We start from the raw sequence: 21,140 nt of genomic DNA, 5'->3' as shown, positions 1-21,140 counted from the left end.
TCTGTGACTTGTAGAGAGAAGGTGAGCTGTTGTGAAGGAGGAGGAACAGGGAAATGTTACTCATTGAGAAACACCTCACTTTCTATTGTAAAAGGCCAAAAGTACAGAAATCTTTGATGGAAGTGGGTTAACGTGCTTCATATGATATACTCACAACCTGGCAATGAACATCCAATTTTACAAATGCAATAAATTGTGAGCACAAATGATAACATGTAAATCTCAAACCACATCATTTCTGAAGTGGATAAGGTATTTAGTTACCTGTATGCTGTAAATTGCACCACTGATAATTATCAGTGATAAATCCCCATTGCGATTCCCAGGTAATCAAAAATAAAACCTACAGAACTACTGGCAACGTGTAAGCCTTCCTGAAACCAGTGTTTCTTAAGGTTTGATTAAAACAATGACAAGAAGAAGCTAAAAGGATGCTTTGTGACAGAGCAATGTAGGAAGAAGAGATGTTTGACGCAGAGAAACCTGTGCATCTCCACATTTCTTGTCAATGTAGCTCTTCCAACATGATGTTAGCCTTTGGATATGCCTCTACAGTTCTGTTACTTAGCCATAGTGTTGGAACAAGTGGGCAAAGAAAATGTTTAGTTGAAAGCCCTATCTTGGAGTTAAATCCATGTTTAGCATTTCTGTGCATCGAAAGCCAGTGGCAGCTTGATAGCATTTGTGGCTGAAAAATGTAACCTTTGCTTTTTATGGCCAGGAGTCTCTCTGTTCAGTTATGTGTTGGCTGGGGATCTGAAGGTTCATGTCCCACTGATGACATTTGCTTTGGATTCAGGGTCTTTGTGGAAAGTAAGATGGTAAAACATGAGAATGGCTGGTCTTGAGTCAGTGGTGTTGGACACTTGCTTGGAGATAACCCAAGGATGACCAAGAGATCTTTACTGCAGTATTGGCACATTTGGGGGCACCTGGCTGCATGCTGAGGGTGTTCCCATCATGTTCACAGCTGGATTTAGTTTGGATGGGACAGTGTGTGTGCAGAGAAACTGCCAGTTTAAACATGTCTGTTTCTGTAAGGAAGAGCATACTTCTCTTAACTGAGCTGGCAGGGCTTAACATCTTCCTGCTGTAGATGATGAATTGTGAACCCACATCTGAACCTACCCCGAGGCAGGGGTGCCGGTCCTGCCTCATCAGAAAGGCCATCTCAGGCCAGATGGTGCCTCCTGACAGAGCTTTCCCAGGGTGATGGGCTCCCATATGGCCCCTGCCACCATCCCGCAGCCTGAATCGGGCGATGCTGCTGATGGGTGGCAGCGGAGGTTTCACTGGGCAGTAGAAACCACAAGAGGGAGCTGACGTCGTGGTCTGTCGATGTTCCCAGACTGCTGGAACAGCCCCGCTCCAGCTCTCTCCTTGTCCTCTTTATTTGCAGGTTGTTTCTTCCAAGGATCCAGTGGCCAATGCAGCTCACAGAGATGTTGTGTTTGACTGTGGTTCTACTGGTGACATGGACCTTGGGGGGTAAGGACAGTTCCTGGGAAGGGGGTCCAAGAGTAGTTCCTGGATCCAAAGTAGTTTCATGGGGTATCATATTAGAGATGTGGATGATTCTGTTTGTGAGGAGATAAGAAAACTGAGCAAAATCCTGAGTGTGTGGATCCTGCAGTCTGGGAGACTCCCCTAGTGTGTTTTGTGTGTGTACACAGCTTGTAACCAGGAAATGGAGCTTCTTCCTAGTGTTATAATGGAATAAATGAAAATTAACAGAAAGGAAACAAGGCAAATAGTTATTGACAAAGGTTTGCTCTTAAAACACAATGCAAATAGAAGAGCATAACCTCAGTGTCAAGGCTTTCGCTTGACGCACGTAGGTAATGTGGGGGCGAGAAGTCAGGGAATACCTCTGACACAGAGGAGAAAATGAAGTTCCTTTTGGAGTAGACTGGCGGGAGCCAGAAACCTTACACACTGATTTGGGAACAACGGGATCACAAGCATGAATTTCTTATCTTAGACATTCCTTATCCCTCAAAAGAAGGGTAAAACTTCTCAAAATACCTGTTTGGATAGAAGGTTTCAGAAAGAATATGGGAAAATAGTACAATATAATTCTGTAATGGAGATACTCTTTTCATGTGTGTTTTGCGCTGCTCACCAGATGGATCTGGTCTTTTCCAGGTGCCCAGGAAAACATCTTCTGGGAGGTCCAGCGCTATGATGGCTGGTACAACAACCTGCTGCACCACAGCCGTGGCTCGGTGGGTGAGTGCCAAGTGGGGATGGGAGTGGAGGGGTGGGGAGAGCTGGCACTTTGACATCCGGACCAAGAGAGAAACCCTTTCCCACTTGAGCCCAAACCCAGGAGGTGGCCAGGTAATTCCTGTCGCTCGTGGTAGATCCCTAGATGTGCCTGACAGGCCTGTTAGAGCAGCCCGCCGGGGCCAAGCAGCTCAGCTTTAGTGCTGTGGCTGCATCACTCTTCCCTTCTGCACAGGCACCATCTGCGGGCTGTGCTGGGGCTGGATTATGCCAGAGTAGAGCCATTGTGGGCCAGTTCAAAATATCTGAGGTAGGGTGGACACAGCTGTTCCCAGCAGGCATTTCACTGATGGTCAGGGATCCCAGAGCCAGGAAGAGGCGTCATGAGCCAAAACCAGCATTCTGTTTGAGCAGCATTCAACACCAAGTCAGAGACAGACAAGTTCACCATCCAGGCATTGTGCAGACTATTCTTGTGACATGAAAGCCCATCAGGGAGTTCCAGTGGGTCCTGACAAACAAGATTTCTCTCTACCAGAGCACACAGGTCAACCCTTAATATTTCAAAACAAACCTAAACCCGAAACTAAGTCAGTAAATTCAGGATTTCCCCCAGTTTTAGGGATCCCCTTCAATGGAGATGCCCACCGCACAGAGTCTTTTGAAATGAAGAGTCTTTTGAAAGTCTTTTTGAAGAGTCTTTTGAAACGAATTTGCTCATCAGTGAGAAACAAGCCCCCACCTCCCAGCTTTTCAGTTATGGGTAAAGCAGCGGGTGCCAAATCAGGGTGCTCTTCTCCCTCATCTCTGCACCTCTGTGGCTGTTACCGCTCCTGTTTTCTACAATGTTGGCAATTGCCATGTTTACACATGATTGTATAATAAATACTGGCAGCTCAACAGCACTCCAGTTACCACCTGGAGTGCACCACTGAGCTCCCCAGGCACCCAGAAAGCAAAGGGGATGCAGAGGGAGAGGAGAAGGACAACCAGAAAGTAACATGCCCACAAAGGATCCCTCATTTTAAGAGGACTGATCCCTGTGCTGTAAGAAGTTTGGGGAGTTGGTATCAGCACCAAAACTTGCATGTCCTTGGCCACTATAAGTGCCTCCAGTCTCTTTTATACCTTCACACACACTGGTGCACCCTGCTGCTACCATGGCTCCATGTGTCGTGTGCCGCTGGCCCCACACCATGTTCCTCTGGTGCCTCAGGTGCCCGGCTGCTGCGTCTCCTGCCGGCCAACTACGCGGATGGTGTCTACCAGGCTCTGCAGGAGCCCCATGTGCCCAACGCTCGCCAGCTCAGCAACGTGGTGGCACGGGGACCCTCTGGACTGCCCTCCAGGAGGAACACAACTGTGCTGGCCGTCTTCTTCGGTAAGAGCTGGGGGCTGCCAACAGGAGGAAGACGTAGGTTTCCTATGCCCCAGACTGCACATCAGAGCAGTCCTCACACCTACTGCTTCAGAGCAGACCCACACCCAAAAGATAAAGCCTTGCATATTGCCAACCACAGTGCTGTCCAGCATGAATTTTGGTGGCCTTTGACAGTTGCCCCAAATGCTGATATTTGTCATTTGGAAACTTCCACGTTTGTTTTAGCGGTAGAGTTATCTCATTGCAAGACATCCAACAGACTTGATAAGAGCCACACAGTGAGTGATTGCTGGGCAGAATTGCTACAAGTCAGAGCAGTTTCTGCTGTTGCTCAGGAGGCTGGAGGGATTTTTGGTCACTGGGAAATACTGTTAGCTCATTGAGGAAACAGGCTGAATTTGTCAAAGATGTGGAGCACAAAGTTCTTACATGTCCCCAGATGCCCCAAGATGGGCCACTAAGGGGCGGAAGACTGTTGTACAGTACCATTAAACTTCTCCCTGGAGGCAGATATTGCCGTCCCACTAAACCTTAAGTTCGCCAACAGCAACAGTAGCCACTGAGCTCAACATCAGCAGCAACCGTTGGTGTTGAAGGCCACCAGCATGGAAGAGCTCAGGGAAGTAATGGCTGAGCCTTATTCCTGGAGAAATGGTGGCCTACAGATGGTCCAGCTGCTGAACCACTGACTGAATTTATCCACCTTGGTCCCTGGATGATCCTTCCCTGCTCATGGTGTCTGGCTAGGAGCACCAGGAGCACCATCTGCTCCAGGTGCCAGTGACCATCCTCCCAACAGCTGCTCCTGCTTGGCTCTCTGGCAGGTTTCCACGTTCTCTCGGACATCCTGGGGACAGAGAAACCTGGCTGTCCCGCTGAGTTCCTGAACATCCACATCCCGTCCGGGGACCTCGTGTTTGACCCTGCAGGAACTGGCAACGTGGTCCTGCCCTTTCAGCGCATCCACTGGGCACTGGAGACGGGGCAGAGCCCAAACAGCCCCCGAGAGCAGGTAGGAGATTGCATCTCCTTTGCTCTTCCCCTTTTGGCTAAATTCCTCTTCACCAGATGTTTGGAATTATAGAAGCTGAGATAGCATTTCCAATGAAAAGGAGAGCACTGCTGTTTCTTTAAAAAGATAATTCTCTCAAGTGTTTGAACTGATTACAGATGAACCCAAAGCACAGCCTCCCAAGGTGTTGCTTTGCACGGAGCAACAGCTGTTGTTGCTCAAGATCAGAGCTTTTTTGGGGTGGGGAAAAATAAGGAAAGATACTCTAGATCTGCTCATGACACTTATTTTAATCTTATTTTAATGCACATTTGAGTATCTGGCATGGTTTAACAAGAGCAGAAGAGAAAATGTAAAGGAACAGTTCACGGTCTTCCTTGGCTGCCAGCGTTTTTATTGCTTCAATCAAAATGAGCAAAGATAAGTCCGTTGGATAAGAAACTGGTGAAACAAGTGATAGCCAGGACCTTTTTATGGCACGTGTAAAGAACTTCAGTAACAGATTTTTACATTTGTACCACTCTAGAAGATCAGTAATTAAGACATACATACTAGGCAACTCTGTTCTTTAAAAACATATCACGAAACTGAGTTGGTACTGTCATGAAGTTGTAAAGCCTCTTGATTTCCACATCACCATACTTTGCTGTGCTGAGGTTGGATGTGTTCCAAAGTCAAATGTGCTGTTTCTTTTAAATCTGGGAAGTTTCCCAGCCAAAATTGCTGAAGCAAAACCACTCTGCCCCAAACCTTCCACATGACAAAGCGTGATGAGACCAGATTAGCAGGTCACATTTTCAGCAGTATTTCGAACCTTAGAAAAGTGAAAACTCCAGCATGCTTTCAAAAGAAAAATTACGTTTTCAAGGAAATATTTGGCAGAGGAGATACTTCAACATGCTGCTAGGATGGTAGGACTACCAGCTGCGAGGACAGGAATCCCCAGAGGGCACAACCCCAATGTTTCCAGTATCCCCAGAAATGAATTTAGCCCCTTTCCAGCCCTGCCTTGCCTACGTAGAGATTCACTGACATCCAGTTCTGGGTATAGCCAAAAATAATCAGGGAAAATATATATGTGTCTATATATGTATTATTATTTATATTATTTACTATTATATAATATAAAAGTACATATATATGTACTTTTGAAAACCCTGTGATAGTCTTTTCCTGTACTTGTCACTAACTCCTAGTTAGTCCATCAGGTTGCACAGAGGTTGGCTGTGTTTGTACTTTCACCCTGGCAGCTTGCCCTAAAAAGAGGGGATGGGGTGGCTTGCAAGACCAGACAGGTTGGGATGGGACTCTTCAGATGTTTTGCACCTTTTGACGCTCGTTCTCTAGACCAACGAGGTGACAGGCTGGCTGGATGGCAGCTCCATCTATGGCCCCTCGCACTCCTGGAGCGATGCCCTGCGGAGCTTCTCGGGGGGACAGCTGGCATCAGGGCCCAACGGGCACTTCCCCAAGGAGACAGATGGGAGAGTCCCCATGTGGAAAGCTCTGGATCCATCCACCGGACAGGGTGGTCCTCATGGGATCTATGGTAAGGGACAACCTGCAGCTTCCCTGGTGGTTTTCTCACATTCGGCCCCGCTGAGTGACTCAGTGGAGGCTTTCCCCATCTCAGGGTGGGATGAGTCAAGGAAGGGGTCACCCAGTGCTGCCTTGCAGCATCCTCCCCCTCATCTTGGCAGGGAGCCATGGCCATTAATGAGCATGGCCAGGGCAATGCCTGAAGGTGACCCAAGTACAGGGCGGGGGGTACGGGAGCCCCGTGGGACAGAAGGCAGCATCCTAGCCCTAGGGGGAGGAAGATGCATGTCTGGCAAAGATGTGCTGGGAACTGGAGGTGCTGCGTCCCCAGAAGGCATTGAGTCATTTCCCAGCATGTGCGTGGAGGCTGGTGGGTGCTCGTGCCTTGGATCCGAAGCAATCTCCTCTTGGGAAAGAGGATGCAGATGATAAAAACCGGCTCAGCTTGCTTTGAATTCCTTATCTGCCTGACCTTCGGTTAGTGCTTGGGGCTTGTGCTGCCTCTTGCTTGCTCAGGTTGCTCACCTCCCCAGCGAGAAATGGCGAGGGGAAAAGGGCATGGGGCTGGGGGCCTCTCGAACCATGGGCATGGAAAACCCCTGGATGGGGAGCAGGAGGTGAAGGCAGGAGCTGCCCAAGTCTCCACCCATGGCTGCGTCTCCTTCTGATGTCCCCGGTGGCTCTTGCAGACCTGGGGAACGCCTGGGGGAATGAGAACCGCTTCCTGCAGGCAGAGAGCATCGCTTGGTTTCGGTACCACAACTACCTGGCTGCAGAGCTGGCCCAGGCGCACCCCAGCTGGTCCGATGAGGACATCTTCCAGCACACTCGCAAGAAGGTCATCGCCACCTTCCAGGTAAGGGATGTGACCCCATGGTCCCCAGCATTCTCTCTGGTCACGTCCCTGACCTGGCTCCCTGTGCCCTAGAGCATCGTGCTGTACGAGTGGCTGCCGACGCTGCTGGGGAGAGCTGTCCCGGAGTACACAGGTGAGAGTCACAGCAGCAATGGGACCATGGGGTGTGTAGGGACTGGGGGAGCTTGGGGTCAGGGCTTAGTCCCCTTTCCCTCCGTCCTGGGTGCTGGATCCAGCCACTGCTGCCACCCTGCAGGTTACCAGCAGCACATGGACCCCAGCCTTTCGCCGGAGTTCGTGGCAGCAGCGGGGCTTTTTCTGGCCACCATGGTGCCGCCGGGTGTCTACAAGAGGTAGGAGCATCTCAGCTGGGCGGTGGGAGCATGATGCCAGGGGAGGGGATGCCTGAGATTGGGGTCGGGGCTGGGGATGGTCTTGGGAACATCCCTGGCCAGGGGCTATGTGTCCAGCCCTTCTCTGCTGTCTCAGGGACACCAGCTGCCAGTTCCAGAATGTGTCCAGCCCTGGTGGCCCCTTCCCAGCGATGCGGCTCTGCAACAGCTACTGGAGTAGAGAGGTACGAAGAGGGGAGTGACAACATGCGGTGGAAGCTCCATTTCTCCCCAAATTGTCTTTTCATTGGGAAGATCCCTCTGAGGAGTCATTTCCCACAAAGAGAAGGGACCATCATTCCTTCAGCTGACGAGATCAGGGATGTGAGGACAAAATCTGTCTGCTTGGTGCAGAAACAAAACAGCTACTGCTGTGAGAAGTGCTGGTATGAAGAGCAGCTCTACCTCCTATCCCCTGCTTTGGGGTTATTTTCCAGCTTGGTCCAGGTTGGGTCCCTCTTGGCTCCATGGCTGGTGGTGGTGGCAGGACCACTTCCGTGCCAAAAGCACTGTGTGGTGCAGCTCCTGATCCAGCTGTGTCCCCAGGCTCTGCAGGACACATGTGCCATGGCCAGGAAAGTCCAGTGGTCACTTGGGTCCGTGGTGGATGTGCCCTGCTTGGGCAGTCTGTATTAAAGCTGGTAGAATGACCGGGGGGCTTCATTCAGTGCTTTACATTATGGAGGACCACACAGGGGGCTGAAAGGGAAACTGGGCACACAGTGTGATGGCCAAACACAGAGTGTGAGAACCTCCTCATCCAGACATCCCCAGATACCTTCTTCAGCCACAGTGGCCTTAAGACCTCAAGGTTGAGGTGACATAGAGGAGATGAGCCTGGAAGACCCACAGGTCCCCCTTCGCCTGGAGCCTGCACCCCTTTGGGCACTAGTTCAAGGGTGTGGAGCAACCCCACATCCTTTGTCTTGTCCTTGTCTTCCCATCTCCCCTCAGAGCACTGGGATGCAGCAGGCAGAAGATGTGGATGGCCTCCTGCTGGGGATGAGCTCACAGATTGCTGAGCGGGAGGACAACATTTTGGTGGAAGATCTCCAAGGTCTGCACTCCCCTACACCTCAGCTGGCACATTTTTTGAGGGGGGGAACCCTCTCTCCTGGGGCCATGTGGGGGACAAAGAGGGGAGGCAGGTCCCATCCCCACTGCTGTCAGCACCCAACCACTTGCTCCAACCAGCTTCAACCCTGTTAACGGAGGAGGCAGAGAAGCCACAAGGCATGCGAAAGCGTGTCCCTGGGTCCATCCTCACAAGGGCATGGAGGTGATCTCTATGTTCTTCAAGGCCTGTGGCAGAGCGACAAGGCCAGCTAGGCATCCAGAACAGTTGGGGTTGCCGTTTCAGCTCCACCTTACCATCACGGTGGTTTTGGTTCAACCTGCAGATTACTGGTATGGGCCTCTGAAGTACTCCCGCACTGACTTCATGGCCAGCTGGCTGCAGCGCGGGCGCGACCTTGGCCTGCCCACCTATAACCAAGCCCGGGAGCGGTTTGGTTTGCAGCCTCTCCAGAACTGGATGGACCTTGCCCCACACCTGGAGCAAGAGGTAACAGGAAACTGGCCTGGCATGGAAACCGTGCATGTCGGGGCATCTTGGGGCAGTCCAAACAGTAGCTGGTCTCTCCAGCAGTGTGTGGAGAGGGACATCAGTGTGCATCCTGCTCCAGCTCACTTCCGTGCCCGTGGGGCTGCTGCACTGGGGTAACCATGCAGTTACATGGTAGGAATAAATCTGTTGTGCCCTGGTGCTGAGCTCCTGTGCTGCTGTGTGCTCTGCTCCTCCTGGGGCGGATGTTTAGTTGCTCAAGTCCAAGCTATGAGCTCAAGGCTGCATGGGGCTGAGCAATCTCCCAGCCCACAGACATGATGCCTGGCAAGTGCATTTTCCTTGCTCCTTCTGAGGCTTGCCAGGACTTTCTGAAGCCCTGACAAAATGCCCTCTGCTCACGTGTGTGTGATGTGGGTTTCTGGCCAGGTCCTGAAGAACGTTGCTGACCTGTATGCCAACAACACAGCCAGGCTGGAGATGCTCCCCGGAGGCATGCTGGAGGCTGATAGCCCCCTCTTCAGTGCCATCGTCCTAGACCAGTTTGTGCGCCTGCGCGATGGCGACAGGTTCTGGTTTGAAAACACCAAGAATGGGTAAATGCCTCTTCCCCATCGGGTGGGCAGAGCAGGCTGCCCACTGCTTTGCCAGCTCCCGCAAGACAGCTGCTGGGGCTGGAGGAGAAACCAGCCTCCAGCTCCCTCGGTTCCTAATGCAGCATGGGGAGCAAACTCCAGCTCCCCAGGTCTCTGGGCTGAGCTGCGGCACCCTGGGGCCATGCTTAGCTCCGCCACTGTTTCCCCAGGCTCTTCACAGCAGCAGAAGCCAGCGATATCCGTAACACCACATTCCATGACGTCCTGGCTGCAGTCACCTCTGCAAACCTTGCAGACTTCCAGAGCAACGTGTTCGTCTGGAGGGAGGGTGAGTGCTGCCTGCCATGCCAGGGCAAGGGGGCAAACGGCACCAGGCTGCAGTGCATGACAGCGAGGAGCATGCAAAACACACGAGTTGCTTGTAAGCAAGGCAGGCAGCGCTGCTGTTGAAAGTGGGCTGAAGTCCAGGCATCTGCATTGCACGAGTCCTGGAAGGATCCCCAGATACAAAAGATGCAACGATGCCCCGGGAGATTGTGCTGAGGTTAAGGCTTGGCCTCTGCCTACCCCGTGCCGTGTCATGCTCCTCACTGACGTGTCCTTTTTCTGCTTTCATATACATGCACACACAGGTCTGCAGGTTAAACGTGAGCAACCTGAAACACAATGAAGTTCTGTAGATGACTTAAGCCTTGCGTACCATAACTGTGTAACTCTGCCTCCTTCTGCCTTTCATCGGCTGCCTGGGGTTGGTTAACCGGGGCTGCTGGGAGGGCTGGCGAGGCTTTCATGGAACTGTGGTTGCAACAACACCATGAACTGCACCAGCCAGATTTCAGCCCGCTGAGGGCTCAGGGCTTGTGTTCCTGTGCAGTTTTGAATTCCCGTCAGGCTAGGAGCAGCCTTAAAGCTCCAAGTCCCACACTTATGCGGTCCATCACTTGGGTTACCTCCTGTGCCATCCTTGCAATGAGGTTTTTTCTCCCCACTGAGACCCAGAGACTCCTGGCACTATCCACAGCCTGTCTTTTCCTCTTGGGATTTGGCCACGCCTTTTCCATGTACTGAGAGCCTTTTATCTAGCGCACATTCCAGCCCTTGCAAGGCGTTTTGGTTCCCTTGGCAGTGCACCAGGAGGACTCCCTGGATTTGCAACACCCAGCTGGCAGCCCAGACAAGCAGAGGCCCTGAGCCCCAGCTTGCCATGGCCCAAGGTGCTTTTTAGTCATTGGAGAGGTGATGGTGCTGAGCTCCACAGAGCCCAGTTCTGCATGTGGTTTGGTGTGACATGCAAAGGTTCAGCCTGAAAACAAGGTTTGTCTCCTAAAGATCTCGAGCAGCCCCATTTGCAGGGTTTCCTGGATCACTTGGCAATGAACCTCACCAGCACCTCAGTCACAGAGGTTCCAGGAGACAATGGAGGTGTGAAAGGTAAAAGTCCTGTGACACTCACTGCCTGTCTCCTCCCATGCAGGGGACCCGTGCCCCCAGCCCCAGCAGCTGACATCTCAACTCCTGGCCAACTGCACGCCCGTGACCGTCCTGGACTACTTTGAAGGCAGTGGCGCAGGCTTTGGGATCATCATCGTTGTCCTCTTCTGCCTGCCTTTAGGTTTGCCTCCCCATTTCTTTACCCATCTCCTCTTCTACTGGAGAAAGGGGCTGAGTGGCCATGGGCCCCTGTCCACCTTGATCATACAAGTGATGCTGCCAAAGCAGGAAGGAGCTTTGGGGTATCTCATGCCGCCTCCTCCCGTGTGTCCCCAGTGAGCCTGTTTGCTGCCTGGATTGTTGCTGTTCTCCGCAAGAGAGATTTCAAGAAACTGGAGAAGAAGAAGGCCAGCGTGCGGTGGGAGGTGGCCAGTGAGGCGATACATGGTGAGGTGGCACTGTCGATCCCGTGGTGGTGCCTGGCGATGCTCCTGAAGTCAGGGCACATATCCAGGCATCACAGCTACTTGGCTTGGAGCTTATAGCTAAACTGGATATATTCCAACCCAAGCCATCCTCTGACCCAGATCACTCCTTACCTGAAGGAAATCCATGTAGGCAATTGCACTAGTAGCTACAGAACAGGCACTGTATCTCTTTGCTCTGGACACTGGAAAAATCTTGCCTCCCTGCTCCATGAGCTGTACGTGAGCTCCATGCCCATGCACTTGAGGTCTGTGTTTGGGAGATCATCATTTTAACATGAGTTTGGTCTCCTGGCAGATGCTCAGCCAGCAGTTAGAGAATAAATAAAACTGAGAACTGCTAGTCTAAATTTTCAGAAATCGGATGGGAGAGCTTATGCCTGACACAGCGAAGACTTGTGCACGCTTGTACCATTGCACCAGCGATGGCACAGTTATTGCAGCAAAGGCAGGCTGTGTGGTAGCAACCCAGGTGGCCCCCAGAGTGTTTTCTGTGCCGTGTCTGTACTGTGCAGCACTGGCAGGGAAAGAATGAAGGGCTGCCAGCCCTAGGTCGCAAGCTGAATGCAATTTCTCACAAGCCACATTGGGGCGAAGGAGGTGCTGGGACGAACAGAAGCACAGGTGCGTCTTTCCGACTGCGTGCTGTGCTCTGTCCCCTCAGCCATGGAGTGGCACGGTCCCAAGACAGACAGCTCTCCTGTCTACATTCAGCTCCAAGCTGACAAAGTGCTCAAAGTGCTGGATGGGAGAGGGTCGGTGCTGCGGAGCATCAGCCTGAAAGCCCATGGAAGGGTGGAGGTGATCATCTCCAGCAACAAAGGGAACAAAGCTCTGCTGCTGAAGAGCCCTAAGGAGTATGACCTGGTGAGTACCATGACGCCTGGAGAGAGCCTCCTCTGGACCCTCCACCATCCTCTGCCGCTGCTCATGGCACCATTCAGACCTTGGCTCTGGGATCCCAGGGCAGGGTAGGTCCCTAAAGGGTGGTTGTGGGCTCCTGAGAACCACCAGGTCCAGCTCATACCATGGAGTGTCCACTGTGGTGAACAGCAGCAGACGTTTGTACCGAGCTGGGGGCAGACACCTTCCTCCAGACTTTAGCAAATTGGGTCTTGGGTGATACCCGTGGACACAGAAATGGCATGCGGGGGATGGATTTGGTATGGGAGGTCAAGCCAGCTCGGAAACAGACACTAAAATCTGCTGAGGAGAGTATGGGCTTTTAGCTGGTTGGGTGCAATGTCCAGCCCCAGCCTGGCTGAGCCTCTGCCACTCACATTTGGTGGGGCCTCGTGCAGGTGCTGCTTTTCAATGAGGAGGCAGATAGGAGCAACTTCATGGGGAAGCTACGAGAATACTTGAGAAAGAGCTGCCTTGATCTGCTTGTGTCCGAGATGAAGGAGCAGAGCCTGCTGAAACGGGCAGTCACCCAGGAGCAGAGGAAACAAATTCTGGAGACTTTCTTTAGGCACCTGTTTGCTCAGGTATGTTTGGGTGTGGCAGGCTATGATGCATGGAGGAAGGTATTTCTGTATTGACTGAGCAATGAATGTTGCTGCTGTTGGGCTCCGTAAGAGCTGGTAAGCCACACACAAGGAAGCTGCCAACACTTTCAGGACCAAGGGACCTTTTCCCTTGTAGAAAACAAAGGGATTTCTGCTGAGGTGATACAGGTGGTTAAAGTTGCAAGGAGACTTTTGGGTGATTCAGCCATGGTCTCTGTTATGGTCAGTGGTGTTTAGTGTAAAAGTTGTATTGTGCAGGAGAAACACAGGACTTCCCCGTGGTATCTGCCATGAATTCTGTGCCAAGAGAGCCACCGGTCTTTGTGCAATAGGTTTTCCATGTGAGCACCAACTTGCTGCTCTGCCAGCACTCATGAGATTTGTTTTGTGGGACACAACCTGCAGGTGCTGGACATCGACAAATCCGATGCTGGAGAGCTCAACTTTGAGTCTTCACAGAAGGCAAAGGAGTCTCTGACATGTGAGCTGAGCAGGGCTGAGTTCGCCGAGGCCCTTGGGCTCAAAGCCCACTCCATGTTTGTGGACTCCATGTTCTCCTTGGCGGACAAGGATGGCAATGGCTACATCTCCTTCAGGGAGTTCCTGGACATCTTGGTGGTCTTCATGAAAGGTGGGAACTGATTGGGGGTTAGTGTCTTCATCTGTTGCCCTGAGCCCCATTTCTAGGCTCTGACAATGCCACCAGCAGAGTGAAGGAGAAGATCCATCCAGCAGGTCAATCTGTAGGCACTTCTACAGATTACAATTCCCTTCAAGTGGCAGCGACAATGTAATGATGTTTTCTGTGAGGCTGTTCATGAGGGGAGCTATCTCAGAGCAGCGATTTGCTGATCAGTGACCTTCCATGGGCAACTCTGCCCTACCTTGAGAATGTATCATGCAGCTATCCTTGACCGCTGATAACAGCCACATCTGATATCAATTCTCATCCTCCCTAATGACCACTGGAAAGACAGATTCATAGGTGGAGGTGGTGAATGCCAGATTCAATCACAGCAGCTCCCAGAATAATTCTTTGCTATGCAAAAGCGCATTCTGAGTTTGCAAAATAATGCCCAACAAAGAATGTGTATTTACCCAACTTTTCACCTTGCACTTGAGAAAGTCAAGCAGAAGGGCAGCACAGGGCTCTGAAAGCAAATTCAGCTGCCATTCAGACTGTGATCAGCAGTGTGGTTTCAGACTGTTTAGAGCTGTGTGGCTTCACTGATGCTGGTCCAGACTCTCGAAGACATGTCTGAAAGCACCTTTGTTGGTGAAACTAGGATCTTGTTGTTACTTTACCTCTCTCCCTTGCCACCAGGGTCCTCAGAGGAGAAGTCCAAGGTGATGTTCAGGATGTATGACATTGATGAGAATGGGTTTCTCTCCAAGGAGGAGTTTCTGAGGATGCTCAGGTACTTCTCTTCAGCCCGCTAGACATTTTCACGATGTCTGAAGTTACAGGTGTCTTCACGAGCAACTTCTGTGCCTCAGACCCCAAGGAAGTTACACGAGAGCCCCTGGGCTCAACACTGACAACCAGGAGCCCATTTCTCCCGTGAAATTTGTCTGGGGCTCTGCCCTGTGTTATTTCAAGGACTCAAGCTATGGTCCTCTGAAGTTCTCATCTCTCCTCCTTGCTCCAGGTCCTTCATTGAGATCTCCAACAACTGCCTGTCAAGGGAGCAAGCAGAGCAGGTGACCGAGTCCATGTTCCAGGCCTCAGGGTTTCAGGACAGGGATGAACTGACGTGGGAGGATTTCCACTACATGCTACGGGACCACGACAGCGAGCTTCGTTTCACCCAGCTCTGCATCAAAGGTCAGTGGGAAATGGGCAGGAGCTCTGGGTCGCCCCAGGGCCAGCAGCACCCGTACATAGCTCCCCAATCTTGTCCTATCGGTCTTTCCAATCCCAATTCTCCGCGGGGCAGTAAGCAGGCATGGGCTGTCTGTCACTCCTCGCATGACACGTTTTGCTCCGTGCAGAGCCTCTCCCCATTGTAGCCCTGCCCAGCAGAGGTGCCAACACTTTGTCCACTACATCATCCCACTGTAAATGGCTGTTTTGTCCTTTTGGCTCCTGAAAGGTGTCCCCGAGGTGTTCAAGAAAAACCTACACAACCGTGTCTCCTTCATAAAGAAAGAGCCCAGAGGGTAAGCGCTCTTACTCATGCCGCTGCTATTTCTTCTCCTCTTTCTGCCCTTATGCACATCCATCCTTCACTGGAGCTTCTCCAGCAAATGCTCCTCCCAGGCCTTTGCACCCTCCAGCGCTGGGGATGGGGGGCCACCATGTGGGGACATGGCTGTGAGCAAGCCACCACTGCGGGGCTGTTGCCCTCTGCCCTCCTGTGGCTCCTGCAGAGCCCCTACTGCATCTCCTGCACGGCTGGGGTGTCTCAGAGCGGCGGTGGGAGTCTGGCCTCGCTTGTCAGAGGGACAGCGGGTTATCTTGGAGTGAATCCACCCCATGTGCTGAGCAGTTAGGATTCACACCAACAGGACACCTTGGCAGCTGAGCCTGAGATGGAAACTGTCCATGGGGTGGTAGTAGGGAAAATTTTGGCGAGGCCAGGCTGGCTGCTGGCTGACCGATAGCCCTCTGTGCACGGACAGCTTTAGGTGAGACATACCCCTCTTTCTGGCAGAACCATCTCAGACGGGGAGAAAGACCCAAACCTGGACACAGTGGCCCACTACAAGGATCGAGAAGGGCAAGAGCTGAGGAAGAGACCAGGCAGAAAGTGAGTATGCTCCTCTCCTCCTCGGGTTTCTTGCATCTGTTCACACCATAGGTCAAGTGGCACGGCTGCAGGGAGGGAGTGCCAGACCATCACTGCAGGGGATGCTCCAGCCCCAGCAGGCACATCAAGCCCTTGCTGAGCACCTACTGTGGGGGCAGCAAAGGGCTGGCTGCTTTCCTGCTGTAGCTGGAGAGGTGTTGGTGTCTCTCTGATGACAAAAACAAATAATAACGAAGTGGTCAGCTCTGGAGAACATAACTAGTTTTTGGGGTGTATGTCTTACCCATGGAGAGAGACATCTCATGGCAAGTCCTGCCTTCACTCCTCTGCCCCTCAGGACTCTGCTGATTCACATGTGGGCTGTCTGCAAGAGCTGCAGGAGAGGCTCCTGTCCTCACCACTGTGTCACTGCCAAATACTTCTACAAAGAAGCAGTTCAATGGCTGTTTTTCATGGCCAGAAGTAATATATTCTTTACAATAACCTGGTTTGCCTTGACAGCTCCAAGAACCTTACCTGACCCTGGGATATTTTTGAAGGCTTGAATATTACAACAAGAATCATCTTTTACGGTTCTTATCTGTGGTTTCATTTGTGAGTCACTACCTGATGATTTGTTACGATCTTTCACGTAGACCAACTGATGGCCTGAGATCATCCACTGGTACCGTGTGTTGCAGGTCACTGCAGTGACTGCCGTGCAGAGGTGGTTGCAGTGCTGCAGAGGGAGGAAGATGCATTAATCTGGACCCTGCAGCCTTTGGTTGAGCCTCAAAATGACACCAGTCTTCCTGTTTTTGCCAGGGCAAATCAGTACCAGCTGCATTTGTACACTGAAGCACAACGGAAGAAGTACCAGCGAAACAAAGTTCAGCAGAAGATCCAGGAGTTCAAGCGTTTCATTGAGAATTACCGGCGCCACATTGTCTGCGTGGTCCTATTCTCTGCCATCACCGCCGGCTTGTTCGTGGAGAGGGCATACTGTGAGTGTCCCCCTAACCCCAGACGCTCCTTTGGAGGAGCTGCTCACTGCATGGGGCACACCGGGGTGCGAAAGGTCTGGGCACAGCTTTGAATAACAGCATTGGTCTTCCTCTGGGATAACCAAAGAATTACTGAGGTCAGAAGGGACCACTGGGGGTCCAGTTTCAAAGCCGAACCAGGCTGCCATCTAGAGAGGGCTTCAGGAGCTGTGAGGTTGGAGATCTCACTGCCTTGCCAGGCCTGTGCCAGTGTTTGGTCATCTTCCCTGTGAAGTGTTTTTATTTTACATCTAACTTGAATTTCCTTCTGTGAAAGTCATGTTGTTGCCTCTCATCCTTTCACTGTGCAGCTCTGAAAAAGAGCATGGCTCTTTCCCCTCTGTAACACCCACTAAGTGGTGGCATACAGCAGTGTGCTCCCTGCCCCATCTTCTCCAGCCTGACCAAGCCCATTTCCCTCACCCTCTGCCCTGTGGGACATGCTCCAGCTCCCACCCATCCTAGTGGCCTCTGCTGGGCTTGTTCCCATTCACTGATGCCTCTCTTGTATTGGGGTGCCCAACTCCAGAAACGATATCAAGCTGCAGAATCGCAGTGCCCTACAGAGGAGACCACTCACCTCCCTTCTCCAAGGAGACCCTGTCACCCAGTAGCAGCATGCCTGGGCCTGATGCAGCATATCATGCCTCTGGCCCCACACAGCCCCATCCAGATGACATTTTCTTGGTTGGAGCCACACAAGTGGCTGTCCCCTTGGTGCAGGAAGGAGCATGGTCCTCACCACCAGGCATATGATGTGCACTCTGCTCTCTTCCCCCCAGACTACGCCTTTGCATCCCCCAGCACTGGAATTGCGCAGACCACCTTTGTCGGGATCATCATTTCCCGAGGATCAGCTGCCTGCATCTCCTTCATGTACTCCTACATCCTGCTCACCATGTGCCGCAACCTCATCACCATCCTGCGGGAGACATTCCTCAATCACTACATCCCCTTTGATGCCGCCGTGGACTTCCACCGCTGGATTGCCATGGCAGCCCTGATTTTCTCAGGTGGGTGAGCTGCTGGCAGGGGGAACAGGAGGACATCATGGCACAGCAGGACCAGGTAGGAGCTTGAAGACTCATGTGGAGCATGGAGATACGCAGGCCCCGGAGAAGAGGAGGAATCACCATGTCCCTGGCACAACAGCAGGGTTGCCAGGTCTCTACCCACTGCAGCGGTGATGCTTTTCTCTCATGGTTTCTGTCTCTTACAGTGCTCCACACTGCAGGTCACATAGTGAACGTCTACATCTTCTCAGTCGTGCCTCTCAGCATCTTGTCCTGCCTCTTTTCCAGTGTCTTTATGAATGATGGGTAGGTGAAGTTTAAAGCAGAGCATGTTAAGCATAGATGGGAGTGAAAGTGGAAGCCAGGAGTTTGGTTTCTCCCAGGTCTGCTGACTCCCTGGTGCAATTTCTTGTCCCCCCCCCTAGGTCACAGCTCCCTCAGAAGTATTACTGGTGGGTCTTCCAGACCATTCCAGGTGAGAATGGCAGGCAGTCCTCTGCCCTGCTCCAGGGGAGCCCCGTGGGGGATCCCAGATCCCCACCAGCACCTCCCAACCCCTTTCACAGGCATGACAGGAGTGCTGCTGCTCATCATTCTGGCCGTCATGTATGTATTCGCCACCCACCACTTCAGACGCGTCAGCTTCCAGGCCTTCTGGATCACCCACCATCTCTACGTGCTGCTCTACGTCCTGGTAAAACCTATGGGATGGGGAGGGAGGGAGGGACAGTGTCAATGTACCACAAGCCCATGGGAGCTCCCAGGGGACCCAATGGCCCCAGTCCTAGCACGCCACTGCTCCTGAGCTGCCACCGAACCAGCAAAGGCTGTGCCAAGCCCTGTGCTGATGAGGGCTGCCCCCTGCCGTTGCCCAGGTCATCATCCACGGCAGCTACGCTCTGGTCCAGCAGCCCCGCTTCCACATCTACTTCATCATCCCAGCTCTCATCTACGGTGCAGACAAGCTGCTCAGCCTGAGCAGGAAGAAAGTGGAGATCAATGTGTTGAAAGCCGAGCTCCTGCCCTCAGGTACTGCATCCCTCTGGCCGCACAGTGCCAGGTCAGCCCAGGCCCTTTACAAGAGCGTGGAGGCTGCGGGGGTTGGAGGAACCACAGCTCCCCCAGGGTGGGGGTCTGTGGGGGTGCCGCATGGCAGCAGTCCCCAACCCGGTGGCGTGCAGGTGACTCTGGCCCCGGAAATTCGCTTGTTGATTGTCCTGCAGGCTGGTGGCTTGGATTGGCACCTCCAAGAGGCAGCCACATCCCACTACACAATCCCCTGATGCTTTTGCAGCATGCCTGCATGGCAAGGGTCTCCTCTGCATCTCCCAGAGTTAGGGAAACTGAGGCACAGAGCTCAGGCCATCACACCCAAGCCCAGCACAGCCTCTCCAGCATCCTGAGCACCATGCCTGGCTCCACCGTTTGTCCTCAAGCTCTGTCCCAGCCATCATTAGGAGTGCTCTAGTGCTCTGTCTTTCCTTGAGCCTTTCCACCACTCAACATCTCCACCTTTATGACAGAGGTAACGAAGTCCCTGTCCCCCCTCCAGGTGTCACCCACCTGCGGTTCCAGCGGCCGCAGGACTTTGACTACAAGTCCGGGCAGTGGGTGCGCATTGCCTGTATGGCCCTGGGCACCACCGAGTACCACCCCTTCACCCTGACCTCGGCGCCCCATGAGGACACTTTGAGCCTGCACATCCGTGCCGTGGGGCCCTGGACCACCCGCCTGCGAGAGCTCTATGCCCCGGAGAGCCTGGCTCTCCTCGGCAGGCTGCCCAAGGTGAGGCATCCCTCTGGGGATGGGAACACCCAAGCCAAGAGCATTTTGGTGCCGGTTTGTGCCTGGCCCAAAACACTTCTCTAGCCCTGAAGGTGACCGAGCCCTGGGCAAGCAGAGGAGGGAGATGCTCTGCTGATGGCTGGCTCCTTTCTAGCTCTATCTGGACGGGCCCTTCGGGGAGGGCCACCAGGAGTGGCACAAGTTTGAGGTGTCAGTGTTGGTGGGAGGAGGCATCGGGGTGACGCCCTTTGCGTCCATCCTCAAGGACCTGGTCTTCAAGTCGTCCATCAACTCCAAGCTGATGTGTAAGAAGGTAAGGGGAAGCATCTGTAGGGCGAGCGCCCTCCTGAGATAAAATCCCCCATTACCCAGCTGAGAAGAGCCCCATGGATCTATGGAGGGCTCCTAGCCCTATACAGAGCCTCATCCCTCTCTTCCGCAGATCTATTTCATCTGGGTGACACGCACGCAGCGGCAGTTCGAGTGGCTGGCAGACATCATCCGCGAGGTGGAGGAGGCAGACAAGAACGAGCTGGTCTCCGTGCACATCTACATCACGCAGCTGGCTGAGAAGTTTGACCTGCGCACCACCATGCTGGTGAGCCCCGTGCCAGGACCACCCATGGGGAGGCTGCCAGGCCGTACTGGGCCATCTGACGTGCGCTGATCTCTCTTTCAGTACATCTGCGAGCGGCACTTCCAGAAGGTGCTGAACAAGAGCCTGTTCACGGGGCTGCGCTCCATCACCCATTTTGGGCGCCCGCCATTCGTACCCTTCTTCGACTCACTGCAGGAGGTGCACCCTGAGGTTAGTGCCACCGATGTGCTTGGGGACAGGAGGGGGACACCCACCTGCAAGGGTGGAGGACACTCATGGCACCACTCCCAGCCTTTCCCAACGGTCCTTGGAGACCTCAGTGGCACCTGCACTGAAAGGAGGGCAGAAGGGCCATAAACTCTCCTTTCCCTCCAGTGCTGGGATGAGCCATGAGGGTCAACAATGCCCCACCACAGCCATATGTGCCCCTCCAGTGCCTGTAGCTGGCAGAGGCCCCAGGGCTCCAAACCTGAGGTCCCCATCCTTCCCCCATGCCCCTGTAACTCCCCAGGGAGGTGACAACCTCCCCGAGAGCCTCCTCAGGCTGGTGTCCGTGCCTGAAGCTGCTGGAGGGCATGCGGCCAGAGCAGGCTGACCCCTTTGGCTGCCCTCTTCCCCCAGGTGCACAAGATCGGGGTGTTCAGCTGCGGTCCACCTGGAATGACGAAGAGCGTGGAGAAGGCTTGTCAGCAGCTGAACAAGAAGGACCAGGCCTACTTTTCACATCACTACGAGAATTTCTAACTCTACCCCCGTTTTACTCCCGTGGGCTGCAGTTGCCATGGGAAATGGGTGTTTGACCTCAGCACCCATGCAGCGAGGCTTCGGGTGGTTGTGGTCCCAGGCTCCCACCTGCTGCCATCCCTGGAAGAAACCCACCCATGACCATGAGCAGCCTGGCACACACAGGAGCCGCGACATGGTGCTCGGTGCACTGGCAGAACAGTGCCTTCCCGGCATCACCCCGCGTGAGTCCCATGTG

At 53.2% G+C, this 21,140-nt stretch overlaps 1 protein-coding gene across 1 annotated transcript; it reads left to right on the top strand.

The window, feature by feature from the left end:
• The first annotated feature begins 1,427 nt into the window (after window positions 1–1,427).
• Window positions 1,428–20,902, top strand: DUOX2 (dual oxidase 2). The gene is made up of 33 exons (XM_035566715.1): window positions 1,428–1,488; window positions 2,146–2,229; window positions 3,443–3,607; window positions 4,432–4,619; window positions 5,967–6,168; window positions 6,848–7,014; window positions 7,087–7,147; window positions 7,271–7,367; window positions 7,504–7,591; window positions 8,361–8,463; window positions 8,807–8,970; window positions 9,400–9,566; window positions 9,776–9,894; window positions 11,041–11,178; window positions 11,334–11,444; window positions 12,147–12,349; window positions 12,784–12,969; window positions 13,396–13,621; window positions 14,315–14,408; window positions 14,640–14,815; window positions 15,084–15,150; window positions 15,645–15,740; window positions 16,545–16,723; window positions 17,545–17,775; window positions 17,982–18,081; window positions 18,201–18,250; window positions 18,342–18,469; window positions 18,651–18,804; window positions 19,328–19,560; window positions 19,715–19,873; window positions 20,003–20,158; window positions 20,240–20,368; window positions 20,780–20,902. Exons 1-33 carry the CDS (start codon window positions 1,428–1,430, stop codon window positions 20,900–20,902), a joined length of 4,605 nt encoding a protein of 1,534 aa, XP_035422608.1.
• The last annotated feature ends 238 nt before the right edge of the window (window positions 20,903–21,140 follow it).

This window comes from Cygnus atratus, chromosome 11 (assembly GCF_013377495.2).
Source record: "Cygnus atratus isolate AKBS03 ecotype Queensland, Australia chromosome 11, CAtr_DNAZoo_HiC_assembly, whole genome shotgun sequence".
In the NCBI taxonomy this organism is placed as follows: Eukaryota; Metazoa; Chordata; class Aves; order Anseriformes; family Anatidae; genus Cygnus; species Cygnus atratus.
Note: the sequence above shows the minus strand (reverse complement) of the source record. Positions and strands in the feature narration are given on the sequence as shown.

Excerpts from the sequence above, each read along its gene's own strand:
- DUOX2 (XM_035566715.1), top strand. The coding sequence starts at position 1,428 with ATGCAGCTCACAGAGATGTTGTGTTTGACTGTGGTTCTACTGGTGACA. Across the intron at positions 12,970-13,395 it reads TTAGGCACCTGTTTGCTCAG|GTGCTGGACATCGACAAATC; the intron begins GTATGTTTGGGT and ends CACAACCTGCAG. Across the intron at positions 20,369-20,779 it reads TGCAGGAGGTGCACCCTGAG|GTGCACAAGATCGGGGTGTT; the intron begins GTTAGTGCCACC and ends CTCTTCCCCCAG.